Source organism: Xiphophorus couchianus, chromosome 1 (assembly GCF_001444195.1).
Source record: "Xiphophorus couchianus chromosome 1, X_couchianus-1.0, whole genome shotgun sequence".
Lineage (NCBI taxonomy): Eukaryota > Metazoa > Chordata > Actinopteri > Cyprinodontiformes > Poeciliidae > Xiphophorus > Xiphophorus couchianus.
In genome coordinates, this window is record NC_040228.1 from 24542173 (window position 1) to 24558797 (window position 16625).

General features: G+C 34.8%; 2 protein-coding genes across 5 annotated transcripts; one reads left to right on the plus strand and one right to left on the minus strand.

The window, feature by feature from the left end:
• Positions 1–27: 27 nt before the first annotated feature.
• On the minus strand, positions 28–7386 carry pqbp1 (polyglutamine binding protein 1). Its single transcript, XM_028014263.1, has 7 exons — positions 7250–7386; positions 6266–6333; positions 6057–6168; positions 5833–5933; positions 4919–5119; positions 4780–4837; positions 28–1304 (listed from the first exon to the last, which is right to left on the minus strand). The coding sequence occupies exons 1-7, from the start codon at positions 7345–7347 to the stop codon at positions 1154–1156; spliced, it is 789 nt and encodes a 262-aa protein (XP_027870064.1). The 5' UTR covers positions 7348–7386; the 3' UTR covers positions 28–1153.
• Positions 7337–14575, plus strand: timm17b (translocase of inner mitochondrial membrane 17 homolog B (yeast)). 4 transcript variants are annotated; one of them, XM_028014292.1, is made up of 7 exons: positions 7380–7409; positions 8697–8823; positions 10955–11054; positions 11136–11199; positions 12479–12607; positions 12689–12799; positions 13659–14575. In XM_028014292.1, exons 2-7 carry the CDS (start codon positions 8801–8803, stop codon positions 13742–13744), a joined length of 513 nt encoding a protein of 170 aa, XP_027870093.1. In that variant the 5' UTR covers positions 7380–7409; positions 8697–8800; the 3' UTR covers positions 13745–14575. The 4 variants fall into 4 exon arrangements, with proteins under 4 accessions (XP_027870084.1, XP_027870076.1, XP_027870093.1 ...); XM_028014283.1 differs by lacking the exon at positions 8697–8823 and having other exon boundaries at positions 7337–7409; XM_028014300.1 differs by lacking the exons at positions 7380–7409; positions 8697–8823 and adding an exon at positions 8924–9051.
• Positions 14576–16625: the final 2050 nt, after the last annotated feature.

Below are 16625 nucleotides of genomic sequence, written 5' to 3' on the forward strand. Positions count from 1 at the left end.
ATAAAATGTTTAAGACATAAAAAAATGTTTTGCGTTCCCTCGCAGTAAACTAGCAAACTAGTATATTGACATGGACCTTAACGGACCCTCTGAATATTTAAATATTCTTCACTTTTTAGTGAAGAAACTGGTTGAAAATCAATTTATCTGTTTTTTTTTCTTGTTTGTGTAATTCAGAGATTGGACTGCCCATGAAAACGGCGCTTTTTTAAACTATTTAGACAACCAAACTAAATTACTTTATTACACCGTGAAAATAGAAATAGTCCAAATAGTTTGGATGTATTTTCTTCTCTCTGTTATGGAAAGTTTCTGCTTCTGTTTGACCTGTATCCTAGTGAAAAAGATTTAAAATTTAAAATAACTCAAAATAGATGTTAATATACATGGAAAAACTTCATATTGTAGCAGAAAGACTCTGTATTCAAGATGCTGCGTGAATTAACTGGTATGTTCTTGCGAGGGAACGAAAAAACTTTGGTACAACGGCGTGTTGGGGCCATACTAAAAAATCTGAAAAATAAAAGAGAATGAAGTCATAATATTAAGAGAATGAAGTTGAAATAAGTCATATTTTAAGAATTAAGTTAAAGATTTATGTGAATAAAGTCACATTACGACTATGAACAGGTAAGTTTAATATTTGGTTTGGATGTGATTAATTGCAGGGAATAATTGAGCCAAAAATAATCAGTAATGAAGAAATATTAATAAAGTAATATTACTTTGTTTACTTTGTAATATTACTTTATTACGAGAATAACAAATATTACAAGAATAAGCTTGTACAAAAATAGTCTAAATATTATGACTTTATTCTCATTATTTAGACTTTACTCCTACATTTTTTACTATAGTTTTGCATTATTTCAAGTCCTTCAGGTAATATTACTTTATTCTCATAAAATTATGACTTTATTCTCGTAATATCTTTATTAACATAATACTACAACTTCTTGAAATACGAATATTCTCGTATTATTTTGATTTTATTCTTGTAAATTTATTTTTTTGCCAATATTCCGTCGTACATTTGCGAGCTAAAATCTCCCCATATCCCTTAGGTGTTTCCGTACTAAAGCGCTAGCAACAACGTTTGTGTGTGTGCGGCCCTCCATACGGGATCTTTTGTCTGTCTTTGCGGGATCCCGGTTCACTCCTTGGGCGGATGGTTAGCGGCGTTCGCTCGCAGCACCGCCCCGGGACTCGGGTACGGCCGCTGCTGGAACAGCGGCCCGGCTGCGGTCGTGTCTGCGCCCGTCTTTGCTTCGTTGCGTTTGGGGAGGCCGCTTGACCAAGAGCCCCTGTGAAGATTAGAACATTAATTTTAATTAGCAGCTTGATTTCATGCGCTAATCCCACAGCTAAGAGAGGGATTATTGACTTTCCACATCAAAGCCTCGCTAATAGCGCTGGTTATAATAAATCAGCTCATAGAAAGATGACGGAAGTTTCTGGAAACAGAATAATCTGCAGGTTTCAGCAAGTCAAATTTAAGAACTTTTACTGACACCTTGAATGAAACTTAAAACTAAATATGGAGGATGGTAGCTGGAAAGCTACAGTGGCGTATTAAGTCAATTTAAACTAAAAGACTAACTTTACAATAACCAAAAATTTTCTGGAAAAACTAACAAAAAAAACAACCAAATGAGATTTCTGAACTCTGAACGTTGAAAATTTGCAAGAAAAAACATGGACAATTTTAGATTAATCTTGCATATTTTCTGGAATGTTTTTTAAATTAACCTCAGAAATTTTCTAGAAAAAACCTTGGAAATTTCTAAGCTCCAAATTTAAAGATCTGTTGGAAAAAGAAATTCATAGGATCTGAGATTATTTTTACATATTTCCTGGAAAAAACTTGGAAAAAGTCTCAAATTTCTGCAAAAAAACTCTGAGAAATGTTCTAGAAAAACCGTAGAAATTTTCTGAGCTCCAAAAGTCGACAATTTGCAAGAAAAAAACCTCATATTTTCTAGAAAAAAATTAAACCTCAACTAACCTCAGAAATATTCAAGGAAATACAAAAACATGAACATTTCTGAGCTTGAAAAGTTGAAAATGTGTAAGAAAAAAACCTCAGAAATGTTTAGATTAATTTCACATATTTTCCAGGAAAAATATTTTTAAAAATTAAATTAAAAAAGTGGATATTTTCTGAGCTCCAAAAGTCAAACATTTCTGCCACATTTTTCACATTTTGTAGAAAAATCTTGAAAATTTTGAGAATTAAAATCTAAAGTATTAAATTTAAGGCTAATATGTTTAATAAACATCTTAAGGTGTCTTTTGTTAATTTTATTTAATTTCCGTTTAGGATCAGTAAAGTAATTTTGAATTTGAATTCAAAGAGCCAGGCTACATTATAATATTTATAATAATAAAAGTGATTAGTCCAGTTTTGCTGGGTTTTTTATTTTTCAGATTATCTTAAATGAGAATCTGCATAACATGGTACTATTTTTAAGCCAACAAAACTGTAATATTCTACATTTTCTTTTAAATTAATAACCTGGAGAGAGAAAACTATTTCAGGTAGGTTTTATCTTCCGAGCCAATAAAGCTAGCTCTTCAGGTCGTAGTTAATCAAGCAAAATGTATAAATCTGCAACAAAAACATTCTAGAAATTGTGTGAAACTCCATATTTATGCCATCAACAAAGCTACAACTGTCCAACCAAACACCACAACACGGAAAACTAAAAATGCCCCTTTTCTTTCCCTGAGGCGTTTTGGTTGAGAGCAGATCAGCTGTGTCAACCTGTGGGCCGATGGGATCGATGTTGTGACAGAGGTGGCGCCCAGCATGTGAAACCAGAGCATCTGCAGCCGCCTGGCTCCCACGGGGTGACCCGTCACGGGGTGACCCATCACGGGGCAACCAGTCACGGGGCGACCAGTCACGGGGCGACCAGTCACGGGGCGACCAGTCACGGGGCGACCAGTCACGGGGCGACCAGTCACGTGACTGGTCGTCTGCTCTGCAGTGCCAGCAGGAGTCGAGCAAAGTTTCAACCCAGCATGCATCATGTTACACTGCAGCTGCGACCCTCCACAGTTACAGTCAGTGTTGCACTAAAGACTTCCTGTTTGATTAACAGCAGTAATCTTAAAAATTATGAAAAATGCAGGCTAGTAAAAGTCAAAACTAGTTGAATTCAATCAAAAGTAAAAGGTAAATTCATCATTTACAAATAGAGCTGGGCGATATAAGCGTTTCATATCAGTCGATATCAATAATTATTGATAAGTTTGTATGTTTTAAGTTTCTGGAATATTTCCAGACTGATGACTTGACCTTTATTTACTCTTTTATCCACCGTTTTCACTCTAAGCCATTTATTATTTTTAAGCAGTTACAAGGTAAAATGGCGGAACCTTAAACTGCTGCTGTGCCAGTTACTCAGCAGCGCGTTGCTAGGTAACTAAAGAATGAATGAGTTGCTAGGTAACCAAAGAGTGAGCGAGTCAGTTGATTTCACCAGCCTTTCTTAGCTAGCTTTCTTCCTCTGCTTCCATTTCCCAGAATGCTGTGCGGTTCTGAATCAGAGTTCAGTGAATATTCTATATATTGAATATTCTATCAGCTGCATTATCTATTAATATTGAGATATTCAGTGGTGATATTTTTATCTTACACTGTAGATTTTTCATACAACCACTTAAGCTTTTATGTACAATATTAGAAATACAATAAAAATGCTAATACTTAAATTGTTTTAAAATAAGAAAATACATATTTTATTGTCTAAAATGCAATAATAACAAAATATGTATCTGCAGTTAAAAGTTTTAACATCAACATGTGAAAAGCTCAGGCATTTCTGCTCGATTTACCATCAACACATCAAATGGCTGATTTGGTGATTATTTTTTAATTGCCTGATTAATAATTGGATAATAAAAGATGCTTAATAGGAGATTTTTTAATAGTCTGAACCATACCAAGCTAAAAGTATTGTGAGAGACACCAAATTTATTAGTTTATTTATTTATTTTACTGTTTATGTGTACTATAGTTCACAGGTACCCCAACCAATTTGTTTGTTTATTATAATGAAGTTCATTCTTCATTGTAGTTTGTTCATTCCTTCAGAACTTGGTTTTGTGTTGGTCTCCTACCTTAATCTTTGATACTCATATTTCCTATATGTCATTGAATGTGACTTTACTTGTGTTCCTAGAACGTGCCTTTTTGCAATGCAGTGCACTGTCGTTTCGTTCTGCTGAAGAGCGTGAGGCACCGAGCGTGACAGGCTGAGATTTTGTCTTAAAGTAAATAAAACCTTTTTTTATTCACAAACACAACTCCGGATGTCATCTGTGCCTGATCCCAGCAACACTGTGCTTACTCAAGGAGTTCTGGGTAGAACATATTTGCAGACAAATAAGCTTTTTTTTTTTTTTTATCTTAAATGCTAAATGTTTGTATTTTTGTGCAGATTTTGCTTAATTGCTGCTGAGTGTGTTGTTTCACAAAATTGTTTCTTTTTTAGTCTGTTTACTACAGTTAATGGTTGAATTATTTGATGATTATTTAAATGTTTAATTAATCAGGATTAATAATTTCAACCTGCATTAAGACATTTGCATAATGTTTCAATAATCAGGGTAATTCAAATGCATCCTGAGTATTTTAAACATTTTTTTTCTTAAAGCTGGACTCATTTATTTATTTAGAATATTTGAGCTCCTATATGTTGCTCACATTTCCTCCATCATAACAAACGTTTAAAGCGGAAAGGTTTGTCCTCATGTTTCCTGCTCATACGGTACCTTGGAGCATCAGAATAGGCACTCGGGTCCATTGGGTCCATCTCATCATCTTTTCTTCCTGTAAAACAAATGAAGTTCTCAACATTTACTAATATTTAAAAAACTGAGGTAAAAAAAACGAGACATTTCAGGATATTACCTCTTTTGCTTTTGCCGTACAGTGGCATGTCGTCTCTCCTCTGCTTCCTTCTGTCCCGTCCTTCGTCCCGGTCCCTGTCTCTCTCTCGGTCCCGTTCCCGGTCCCTTTCCCTGTCTCGTTCCCGATCTCTGTCGCGATCCCGATCTCGTTCCTTCTCTGGCTTTTCAATCGGCCTCTCTGCTCTTTCATCTGTGACATCAGCTTAGAAAAAACAACATAAAACACAAGAATGTTTACAAAAATAATTCCTGAACAGTCAAAACCAAACTGCTCATATGTTATCGTAAGGCAGGGGCGTCCAAACTGTTCGAACTGAGGGCCAAAATCACAAAGCTGAAATTATTCTGGGGCCAAAATTAATTTATTTTCCCCATTATTGTGAATTTTCTCTCTTGTTTTAGATTCACCTTAATGTTTACAATGATTTAATGCTTTGAACTTTCTATTTTTTAAGTCTATGAAATGCTTTTAGTTTATCCCCAATAATAATAATAATAAAAAGGTTAACTCAAGAAAAATTATTTGTGTCGTACTTAACATTTTTCCGTTTAAGAAGATACAAAAAGAAAATGTCATCCTAAAAAAACTACTGAAAGTGTTGGATGGACAAATTTGAGCCATTCTTGAATTGCAGTCAGGGGCCACACAAAATTAATCAAAGGGCCACAAATGGCCCCTTGGCCGCACTTTGGACACCCATGACTTAAAAGACAGTTTCAGTCCAAAGTTTGCAAACATAAATCACATTTATTTTGAGCTTTACATTATTTGTTAATTAGTTTTTATTGTTGACTTTCTCTAATCTATAGGTGTTAAAATTATACATTCAGGTGCTTTTTGTAGCAAGTATGTAAACTTCTGACTATAACTGTAAAGATAACTAAAGAATAATAATTGAGGCTGCTTTATTGTACCCTTCATTTTCTTGGCAGGTTTTGTTATAACTGCAGTGGGGTCGTTTGGTGAAAGCCAGGCCACCATATCTGTCTCTACATTCCAGTAGTAAGGAAGACCGCTGTGGATTAAAAAGGAAAATAATTGATTTAAGTGATAATTAAATTCTCCAACACAAATGCGTAAGGGAATTTGGTATTTCTATAAACTCCCAAAGAGTTGTATTTAATTTATGAGTACATACCAGGACGGATCGAACACTTTGTACCAGTTTGGAGGAAGGTTCTCTAGTCTGGTGGATTCATAATCCACATTGTTGTCATCGTAATCTTCAGCGATAATCTCCTCATCTCCATCTGATGGAAATAATCAGAATATATTTGTTAGAAGAGACAAATTATAAGGAAACAAGGAAAATAAATAATTATGGCTAAAAGTAAAAACCAGGTAAACCTTGATCTGTTGGTTTAACAATCCCTCTCTTGGCCAAGCGGGCCAGAAGTGCCGGAGGAAGAGGCATTCTGAAAAACAGGAATTAGGATTAGGATTCTGCTTTTAATATTGGTTAAATTTATTTCAGCTCTATGTATTTAATATCTAAGTGTTTTTATGGGAATATGAATCTTTCAGATCAAATTGATTAGCAATTTTGATCATATTTCACATTTTATTGTGTCATGGTGCTGGTCTTGGTCTTGACTCGGTCTCGGACCCTAAAAGTCTTGGTTTTGTCTCGGTCTCGATACACTCTGGTCTTGGTCTTGACTTGGTCTCAGGTTAGGTGGTCTTGACTACAACACTGGTTGGTTGTTTCACAAATCAAAAGAGATTAGATATTCAGCAAAGATTATTAGGAATGTTACTGGAAATATGCCCTAATATTTAAAAGCTTCCAATCTAAATCCTAAAGTTTTGATTCTGTATTTATGTTCAAACAAAAACACAATATATGAGTACAGGGTATAAAAACTAATCTGCTTTTACAGAGATTACAAAGTGAACTGAAAAGCTAACGTGTAAGTAATGAGACTTATTTCCTTTTTGATAAAAGACGTTTATTGGAAAGCTAAACGAACAGTATTAGCTCACATTTTCTGTTTCTAGGTTGTGACTGTAAATCAGAATAAATCGCTTATTTATTATCGTTTAAACTGCTTTAGTATTTCAAAGTGAAAGAAACCACTAATGCAACATTTTAGACGTGCTATCTTTTGGATTATTTATTAAAAGACTAATAATTTTGATTTATTGTGTGCAACAGTAAGCAAATCTCTAGCAAGAAGGAGAAAAGTGCATGGGCTGGAGGGAATAACGATGTAGCAACAGCTAAAAACACCAAGCAACAAAAGCACGCTGTCTTTATCCCAGCATACACGGAAAAATAAACACAAAAACCTTATAAGTAAGATAAATAATTAATAGTAATTTAATCCTTACCTGCATGAAAAGAATTTGCTAGTTACTCGTCGAGAGAACAGTTGATACCTCCGACTGTTAGGAAAAAATAAAAAAAGAAAGCCGCCGGCGGCGCACATCGATTACGTCACCGTGTCCGCTTGACGTCAACAAACATGGAGGAGTATGCCCGTGAGCCTTGGTAAGATTAGTTTATATATTTTTGTCCTTCGCTGTTTGCTAAGCATATAAGATGTGTGTTGTAGATTCGGTTTTAGCTTCATAAAGATTCTGTTGGACAAACTTTGTTTTTGTAATACGGATGTTATTCATGTTTGCTTCGATAACAAATAAACAGCTGTTGTCCAGCAGTAGCTTTTCTACACACTCAATGCTTTTTATTGTAAAATTTAGCACTTTATCGGAATGTCATGTTTCCCTCAAATTACAATTGAAGCGGTTTTATACCAATAAATCAGTAGCGTGTAGATAAAATTCAATGAAGTCATTGAGATTACAATCATTTCTCATTGATTTGGTGCATTTCTCCGAGCAAAATTAAAATGTTTCTTATTGTTGGTTCATCCGCCACTTGTAATTTGTGAACAACATAGTTGCAGTTTGCATCGGTTGCTTCTGTATTATCTGCTTTTGTTATTGCATTATAATTTGTTTATGTCTGCTGACATAATGAACCTATGATCACTGAATTCAATGGATGTTTCTTATGTTTATTACAAAAAAACATAAGAATAAAAATTTTAAAAATACATACTCAGTGTCATGTAACTGTAGATTTCAAATGGCTGTGCAAATAGTCTGTTGCTGTCGTGAGCATATTCAGGTAGTGTCGCCAAGATATGACTTTTTTGCATTTGAAGGTTATCAACTCGGTTTTGCAATTTGTACATTTTGCAATTGTTTTAAGAAATGCACTATCGCAACTGAGAAAACTTTAATAAAAAAAACAACAAAACTAAATACACAGTTGCTATTTAAAAGGGTAAAAACCATACAGCTATTGTGAATAAAATCCGATTTTTAACCGATTAGTGTGAACCAGAAGTTCAACATACAAGAGTAGACAGATATGGTTGTATAGCTGAGTGTCCGAAAAAGCGCTATAAAAATGTTATGTATTATTTCCAAGGTAGAATGACATCATCCACAAAAAACAGCTGCTGCTGGCCAACAATCAGGGAAGGAATACAAGGAAATTTCCAAACCATTTCAAATAGTTAATTTAAAAATAATATTTAAGTAGAAAATATTTAAAGACAGTTGCCATTCTGTTGACGTCCAAGTAAATTATCAGGAAGCTCTGACTGAAAAGTTCAGAGGAACTATAAAAATGTAAATTAAAGGTCCATCTTCCTCAGTTTTCAAAATAAATATCGAGATTTTAGTCTGGTCAGTTCTGCCTGCGTATTTCCGAGCTACTTTCAGAATCAGCTGTTTTACCGCGTCTTTTCACTTTAAATCCAAACAGGCTGCTGCTGGCCACGCCCCCAACTCAACGGTTACACTCGCACATGAAAATGGCTGAAAACACACGCGCACTTTTAAGGACGCACATCTTTAAAAAGCATTAATATGCCGCAGGTGTTTTCTAAATGGTAAGTCAAAAACACAAAACTTGTCTTTTCCGAAAGCTATTGTACGGCGCATGCAGCGGTAAAGCCAGCTGCCCAAAAGTGCTGGCGCTCCGCTTGGGTTGCTAGGTAACGGGGCTGGGCTATGCTAGGGTTGCTAAGTAACGGCCCAGTTCCCGTCAATCGGGAGGTGTTTGAAACGGAATTTAACAGATACCAAAAGACATGAACTTATCGCCATATTGTCAAAGGGTAGGTGGGTCTTTTAAGCGGTTGGGCTGTTTTTAGAAGCAGTTAAAATGCGCAAGACAGATATATTTGTAAGTGTTTTAGACCCATCAATGTCGACCATTACCTTCTCTGTATACCAAATATTCTGAAGTCAAATCTAAGACCGTTTGGACAAGCTTTTCCCAATCTAGATACATCCCAAGAATCCCAAATACCTCAGCAATTACAACAGTGTGACGGTGTAAATGGCTCAATCACAGAAATTGTGTGGCAGGCGGCTGTGCAGAAATAAATCTCTGGAAACCTAAATAAACTGAGCAAAAGAAGGTGGAAGAAATCCTCCCCAACAACACGAGAGACATAAAGTAAACAGAAAACTAATCCTGAGAGTTATTGCTTCTAAATTGGGTCTCCACAAGCTATTTAATTAATTTTTCCCATGGCTGGATTGACAGTAATGAAAATGTGATTTTTTTTTGGCAAGCTAGGAAACTGCTTGATAGCTGTGATTAAAAACCATTTGATTTGAAATGCTACTGATGTCAACTGACACAGAGGATTTATCTCTCTAAATGTCCCTTATTCATTTTTGTGTGGCAGTGTTGTGAATGGTTACATTGAGCAGGATTGTAAATTTAAAGAGTAAAGTAGCTCAAATGTAAATGAAAGAACGATTCTGGACTGAAACTTGATGGAACCTAACATAAAACTGTAAAGACTCTATAAAAAACTATATTTATATTTTTAAAATAAATATGATTTTATTTTAAATAGTATGTAGGAATGCATGAATAGTAGATTTTTACACCTGATAGTCTGGTGGACTCAGTTTGGTTGGGAACAAAAATTGAAACATTTGTTACATTTTCAGTTGGTGCAGTTCAGGTGTTCAGCAGTTCACACTGTCAAAAAAAAACTAAACTTTGAAAAACCACTTTCCCTCCTCGCATGTGGTGGTGCTGCATCAATAACCACTGAAGGAAACAACACAAAAACCTCAGAAGAAGACACTGAGCGTAACACTGAGCATTCATGAAATGATAACAAAAATGGGCTAGTGTCAGATTTTAGAGGTTGTGGGATTTCTTTTTTGTTCTTGGTAATCGTCCATGACCCAGCTAGCATAATACTCACACGTTTTGTTTAGTTGTATTTACCCAGAATGCCCTGTGCTACAGTTTGCTTCCTTCTTTTGGAGCGGTCTCCAGTCTGGTTGGCGTTCATAAATGGATTCAAACCGTCCAGAGTTCACTTCAACCGAACCAAGACGTAGATTTTTAGGCGGACCAGATTTGACTTTTTTTGGTCCTCAGTAGTGTTTGATTATTTTTTCGCAGCTCCCCAAACAAAATAGATATTTTATACAAATGAGCTAGTTTGATTAAAGCGGACTAAACCCGGTTGTCTTCCTGCGCTATTTCACTTAAATCAAATCTCGCTTACAGCACAGTCTGCGCTTTCTCCCATTCACTTGGATTCCTCCGGTAGAATTTTAATCGGGCCAATCAGCGAACAGAATAAGAAATTGTGAACGATGATGTCAATTTTCTGCGCCGTTTTAGAATTGTAGACTTCCTGTAGTTTTAGCAACGGAAGAAATGAACAAAATCATTCGGTTCATGTTAGCCAATTATTGAATTAACATTAACAGCCATCTTGTTCGGACTGGCACCTCTTTCTTTGCAGTACAGGACGGTTGTTTACAGTGCAGGTGATTTCCAGTAAGCTTCATAGCGTCAAATTGGCAAACGTTAGCGATTGAGTACAAAGCAATCTGGCAGGGCTAGTGTGAATGAACACCTACGCTCTCCCAATTGTTTCTTTGATGGCATTTGGATGTTAATATCCCCTTGTTTGTTTTTGTCTTGTTCCCATTATGACCAGTATAATTCATGTTGATTTTGTTTTTATTCTCCTCCTGCAGCCCCTGGAGGATAGTGGATGACTGTGGAGGGGCTTTCACCATGGGTGCAATCGGTGGAGGCGTTTTCCAAGCAGTGAAGGGCTTTCGAAACTCTCCGGCTGTAAGTTTAAAAAAACAACTAAATATTGTGGTAGTTTTCTCTGTGACTCCTCATTCTAAAGTGATCGTTGTAATATTTCAGGGTGTTGGACATAGACTCAGAGGAAGTGTAAATGCAGTGAGAGTCAGAGCTCCTCAGATTGGAGGTAAGGGACAATTGTTTTGCTAATTTTCTGAACTTTTTAGCAGTTTTCTCTTTTCTTGGATTCATCATTTCCAGAGTTGGTTATTAACTTGCTACATTTGCTCAATCACATTTACTGGAGTAACTGTTTTAAAAAAACAAACAACTTTTACACTGTACTTTTTACTTTTACTTGAGCAATTTTATTATGAAGTATTTCTACTCTTACTTGAGTAAAATTTCTGGATTCGCTAACCAATAAGTGAAGAACAAACATGTTTGAACCAGAAATTCGCCAGACGCACACCTGCAGTTTTTAGAATCCTTTGTTGACATTTCAAACAAAGAAAGGCCGTTTTCAAATTATTATTTTATCTAAATTAAGAGAAACGTGCTATTCAAGCTAACTTTGTCCTTTGTGAAGATGTCATTGCCCCAATTGGGTGACGGTGGTAGGAGTTTGCTCTGCAGTCGGTGGGTTGTAGGTTCAAATCCCTGGAATCTGAGTGAACAAAGAGGACTTGTGGGGTTCCTCAAGTTTCCGCTCTCTGTCCTCTTTTATTTTATATCTATATACTCCCCAAAACTCAGATTACAGAGTATTACGACTTTACTTACCACATAACAAAAGTGTCGGGTTGGAACTAGTTACATTTACTCAGTTACATTTACTTGAGTAACCTTTTGGAAAAAAATTACTTTTAGGAGTATTTTTACTAAGCTGTACCTTTACTTGAGTAATTTTATTATGAAGCACTGCTACTCTTAAATAATATTTCTACCCACTGAATGAAGAACAAACATGTTTTAACCAAAAATGAGCCAGACACAGACACACACCTCGGGTTTTTGCTAAAGTTTTATCATTTTTTTTATTGAAAGAAAATAATTTGGAAAAATATTCTTTTGCCTGACTTTATTAATTTTCATTACTTATATGAAGTATTGTCAATTTCGTCCTTAAAATACAACAATTTGCACTTAACTTTATATTTTGGTCCATCTGACGATGTAATTTTTAAATATTAAATGATTGATAATTTGATCACTTACTCAGTACCTAATTAGACTTTTTACCAAATTCTTTTTACTTTTACTTGAGTAAAAATATATTGAAGTAGTGCTACTCTTACTTGAGTAAAATTTCTAGGTTCTCTGCCCGCCTCTTATCATTTCATTTCATCGTTCGAATTATTAGAATGCTTCAGACTTTTGTGGCTTAACTTTGTCTATTTTTACTTTTAGATGTATTTTTTTGCTTTCACGCAGGCTAGCTGATGCTAACTGGTTTGTGTTTCCAGGTAGCTTTGCTGTCTGGGGAGGCCTTTTCTCCACAATCGACTGTGGTTTAGTTCGCCTGAGAGGAAAGGAGGATCCGTGGAACTCCATCACAAGTGGCGCCCTGACCGGCGCCATCCTGGCAGCACGCAGTGAGAGAAAACTACGCAGCCATCGCCTCTCAATGGCCGCTGTAATACCTGCCACTGAGTGGCTGCTGTGTTTTTCTTTAGGTGGTCCGCTAACGATGATGGGCTCTGCAATGATGGGGGGAATCCTGCTGGCGCTCATTGAGGGCTTTGGTATTCTCCTGACTAGATACACAGCACAGCAGTTTCAAAACCGTGAGTGGATTTGGGAAATTATCATCTTATGGTACTGAATGTCTAAAGGTGCCTTTTGTTAAACTTTCAAAGCTTTATAATCACCAGTGTGTGATTTAGGCTGTAGTACTTTTGACCTTCTGTAGAGTCCTAAATCCTTGAGCTAAATCAGAAACCAAATATTTCCTCACCAGAAATATTTGGTTTCTGATTAATCACATTTTTTGTTTTTGAAGACTGTTTTTTCACTAATGCGCTCTTTATGTTTCCTTGTCAGCTCACCAAACGGCGCCGTCTCGTTTTGTTTGACAAGCGTTTTTTACAGCTTCTATTTATTTGGACTTTGAATTCAGGTCAATGAAATATAAGGCTCAGGCTAAGATTTTTAAAAAAGTAAAAACAAACAGAAATAATGTCAGTGTTACAAGACTAAAGTGTTATAATATTGAATTCAAAATAATAATTTTACAAGAATAAAGTCGTAACATTTGGAGAATGGAGTAGTAGTTTTATGAGACAACACAAAAAATTGCATAAAATATATTATCCAAATGTTTTTATGTTACATTTTTTTATATAGCACAATTCCCCTAATAGTACAACTTTATTCTGGTAAATAATCCACCTTCCAACTCTCAGAATGGATGATTGATATTAAAGTAATTTTCTTTTTGTTAAAAAAGTGAGGAAAAGAAATTGGAAATCGGACCTGATATGAAAAATTTTAGATTAATTTTCAAGCCTTATTTATGGCCTGTTTCTGATCTAATTTATTGATTTAGATTCCATAATTTAACAAAACAGCCGCGAGACAATGTTCTAGAGACACTCGGGACATTTGAATCTGCCATGTTTCGTTGTTTCTTCTTCTGTTCTCCAGCTTTGCCGTTTACGGAAGACCCCAGTCAGCTCCCTCCGAAGGACGGAGAGCAGCAGCAGCAGAAAACTAAGGGATTGTTTCACTAGATACCTTCTGCGGACACAGTGAGTCCCACCGCAGCGTATCGGAGCGACATCACTGCTAAGAGGACTTTGAAAAGTAGATGCACTTTGTTGAAACACCTCAGGGTAAAATGTTGTGATTTAGTGTTTAAGAATGAATTTTGACATGTAAGAATCCTTCAGATAAACATTTTGTTGTCTTCTTGAGAACGTTTTGTTTGTTTTGTGTCATTCCTGTAGTCTCTTCTCCTTATGGATTTATTTATGTGACATATTTATGCTACAAATATTGCCTCTTTCTTGAATTACTGAGCGTTCTCCAGCTGATTTTATTACTATCCGGTTTTTAGTACATTTACAGAGCTGACCTATGAGTAAAAAACATTTTACAGATTATCTGGAAAAATAAAGTAGCAGCCTTTTTTTTTCATTCAAGCAAATACTGTGAAAGATGCACATTTTACATGTGCAGCTTTCTGGCATTTCACCAGGAAGCTTGTTCAGTAATATTCAAACAAACTTTACAGGAAATTGGTTTGGAAAATGCCAGAACATTCTGCTGAGCGTTTTATTTCTGCAGCTCATGTTTCCAAAGGTCTGTGCTAAATCTGGAGCGAGCAGACAGTGAGCTGCTCACACTTTAAACCGGATCCGTTAACATTTACATTAACGAGCTGATGTTAATAGAGAAAAGTATTAATACCTTTTTTCTACATTTTGTTATGTTACAAACTTTAATGCGCGACTATTCTTTTTGAAAAGTAGCTCAAGTTCAGAGAGACTAAAACGATCAAACCAACACGTCTTTACAACGGCATTAGGGCCACGATAAGACAATATAAAAACTAAAATCACGAGAATAAAGTCACAATATTACAAAAATTAACTCATACGAGAATAAAGTGATATTACAAGAACAATGTCGGTATTACGCAAATAAAGTCTCATAGTATTATTTTATTATTTTACTTTATTCTCATATTATTTTGACTTTATCCTCATAATATTTTTTAATTATTCTCAGAATGTTTTTAATCTATTCTTGCAATATTGTTACTTTATTCTCGTAATTTTATTTTTTCATTTTAAATTTTTCCTCACTAAGGCCCTGGTACTCTGTCGTACCTCTTAGATGTTTTTTTTTTACTTACAAAGAAAATTTAAAGCCATTTATCCTTTTCCTTCTACTTCACATATATCCAGTGTTGTATGTTTGGCTATCGCTTAAAAGCCTAATAAAATACATCAACAATTAGGTTTGTAACAAAACAAAAAAGTAAAAAAGTTAAAGGGTATAAATACTTTAACAAGACGCTGCATGTGAAGGATTTAAAACAAATCAAGTAATCATCTTTCTGAACTGATTTAAGCACCAAATTCAGTGTTTTGTGATTTCGCATCTTATTTGTTCAGCAGGTTTTATTATAAATTATTTATTATGGTTTTATTATGTTTTATTATTATTGATCTGACTCTTTTGTTTTCTGTACATTAATGTCAGCGATCAATGCTAATGATTGTCCGTGTTAAAATTATGCCAGCATCATTTCACTCTGCGCAGTGAAACATCGTGTTGCAATAAGGAAAAATCAATATTGATGTTTCTTAAAGCAGGTTAGTTAATCCGCCGTTTCATCCGTCAACCAACCCAGTGATTTTATCTAACAAGGGCCAAAACAATGAAATGTTTCACATGTAAACTCTGTATAGAAAAATTGTTTATTTTATCAGAATATATTTATTGTGTAAAAATTTAATAAAGACTAGAGATGTTAAAGGATTTATTTGTTTTACTTTTTGGAGTGGATAATAAAAGTGATCAAGTCCTGAAGTTACTTAAAAATAACACTTCTTTCCTGCACTGTTATTATTTATTAAACTGATTTGAAACCAAAATGTGAAAACTTAATGAGTTTAGTACATCTGTGCAACTTATACACTGCAAAAAAGAATCTCACCAAATATTTAGGTCAAGTTTCTAGTGCAAATATTTTAGTGAACTTGAAATAAGAAAACATTAACTTACAAGTAGCTTTTCAGCAAAAATATAGGAGCTTATTAAAGGTAAACAATTCTTAATATTCATTTAAAATGTACTAGTTCCACCGGCAGATTATTTTGTAGCATGGGAAAATTTATTGTTATAAGTGAAATAAAATGCCAGCCAAACTAGTACTTTAAAATAAATATTAAGAATTATTTACGTTTAATAAGCTCCTATATCTTACTGGTAAGTTGCTTGTAAGTTATTTTTCTCTTATTTTAAGAGTACTAAGATACTTCCACTAGAAATAGATAAAAAATACTTGGTAAAATTTTATGTAATTGCAATGTACAGTACTGGTTTCATCCAGACGCTGATAATCATGAATACAGGAGAGTTTTAACATGAAGCCAAAAAGCAAAAGAATCCATGGAGAAACAATTATTGCTGCTAATCAATCTGGAAATTGTTACAAATTGATTTACAATCAGAAATTCTGCAGTGGAAAAGTTACAAATCTAAAATAATGAGGCGTCCACAGCACCGAACCCGACTAAAAACCTGCTGTATTTTCCACCAAATGTTTATTTCTGAACTCTTCCTGAGTTAAAACATCAGTATTGTTGTTTCTAAATGAATATTAACTTGTTTTCTTTGCTTTATTTCAGTTCTGAAAGCCCTGCATCTTTGTCATCATTTTGAAAATTTCTCATTTCCTGAAATAAAAACTAAATTTTTGCTTTGAATTTCAGAGACATGTCAGTAGTTCATAGAATAAAAGAACAAAGTTTATTTTGCTCAAATGTAGACCTATAAAAAGTCAAATCAGAGAAACTGGCCACTTAAATTTCTTTCCTTTCTTTTCCTTTCCTTTCTTTTCCTTTCTTTCCTTTCTTTTCTTTTCTTTTCTTTTCTTTTCTT

Coding starts and splice junctions, on each gene's coding strand:
- pqbp1 (XM_028014263.1), bottom strand. CDS start 7,347: ATGTGCGCCGCCGGCGGCTTTCTTTTTTTATTTTTTCCTAACAGTCGG. Junction 6,169..6,265: donor TGTTAAACCAACAGATCAAG/GTTTACCTGGTT, acceptor TATTTCCATCAG/ATGGAGATGAGGAGATTATC. Junction 5,934..6,056: donor AAAGTGTTCGATCCGTCCTG/GTATGTACTCAT, acceptor TTTAATCCACAG/CGGTCTTCCTTACTACTGGA.
- timm17b (XM_028014275.1), top strand. CDS start 7,384: ATGGAGGAGTATGCCCGTGAGCCTTG. Junction 12,608..12,688: donor CGCCATCCTGGCAGCACGCA/GTGAGAGAAAAC, acceptor GTTTTTCTTTAG/GTGGTCCGCTAACGATGATG. Junction 12,800..13,658: donor AGCACAGCAGTTTCAAAACC/GTGAGTGGATTT, acceptor TCTGTTCTCCAG/CTTTGCCGTTTACGGAAGAC.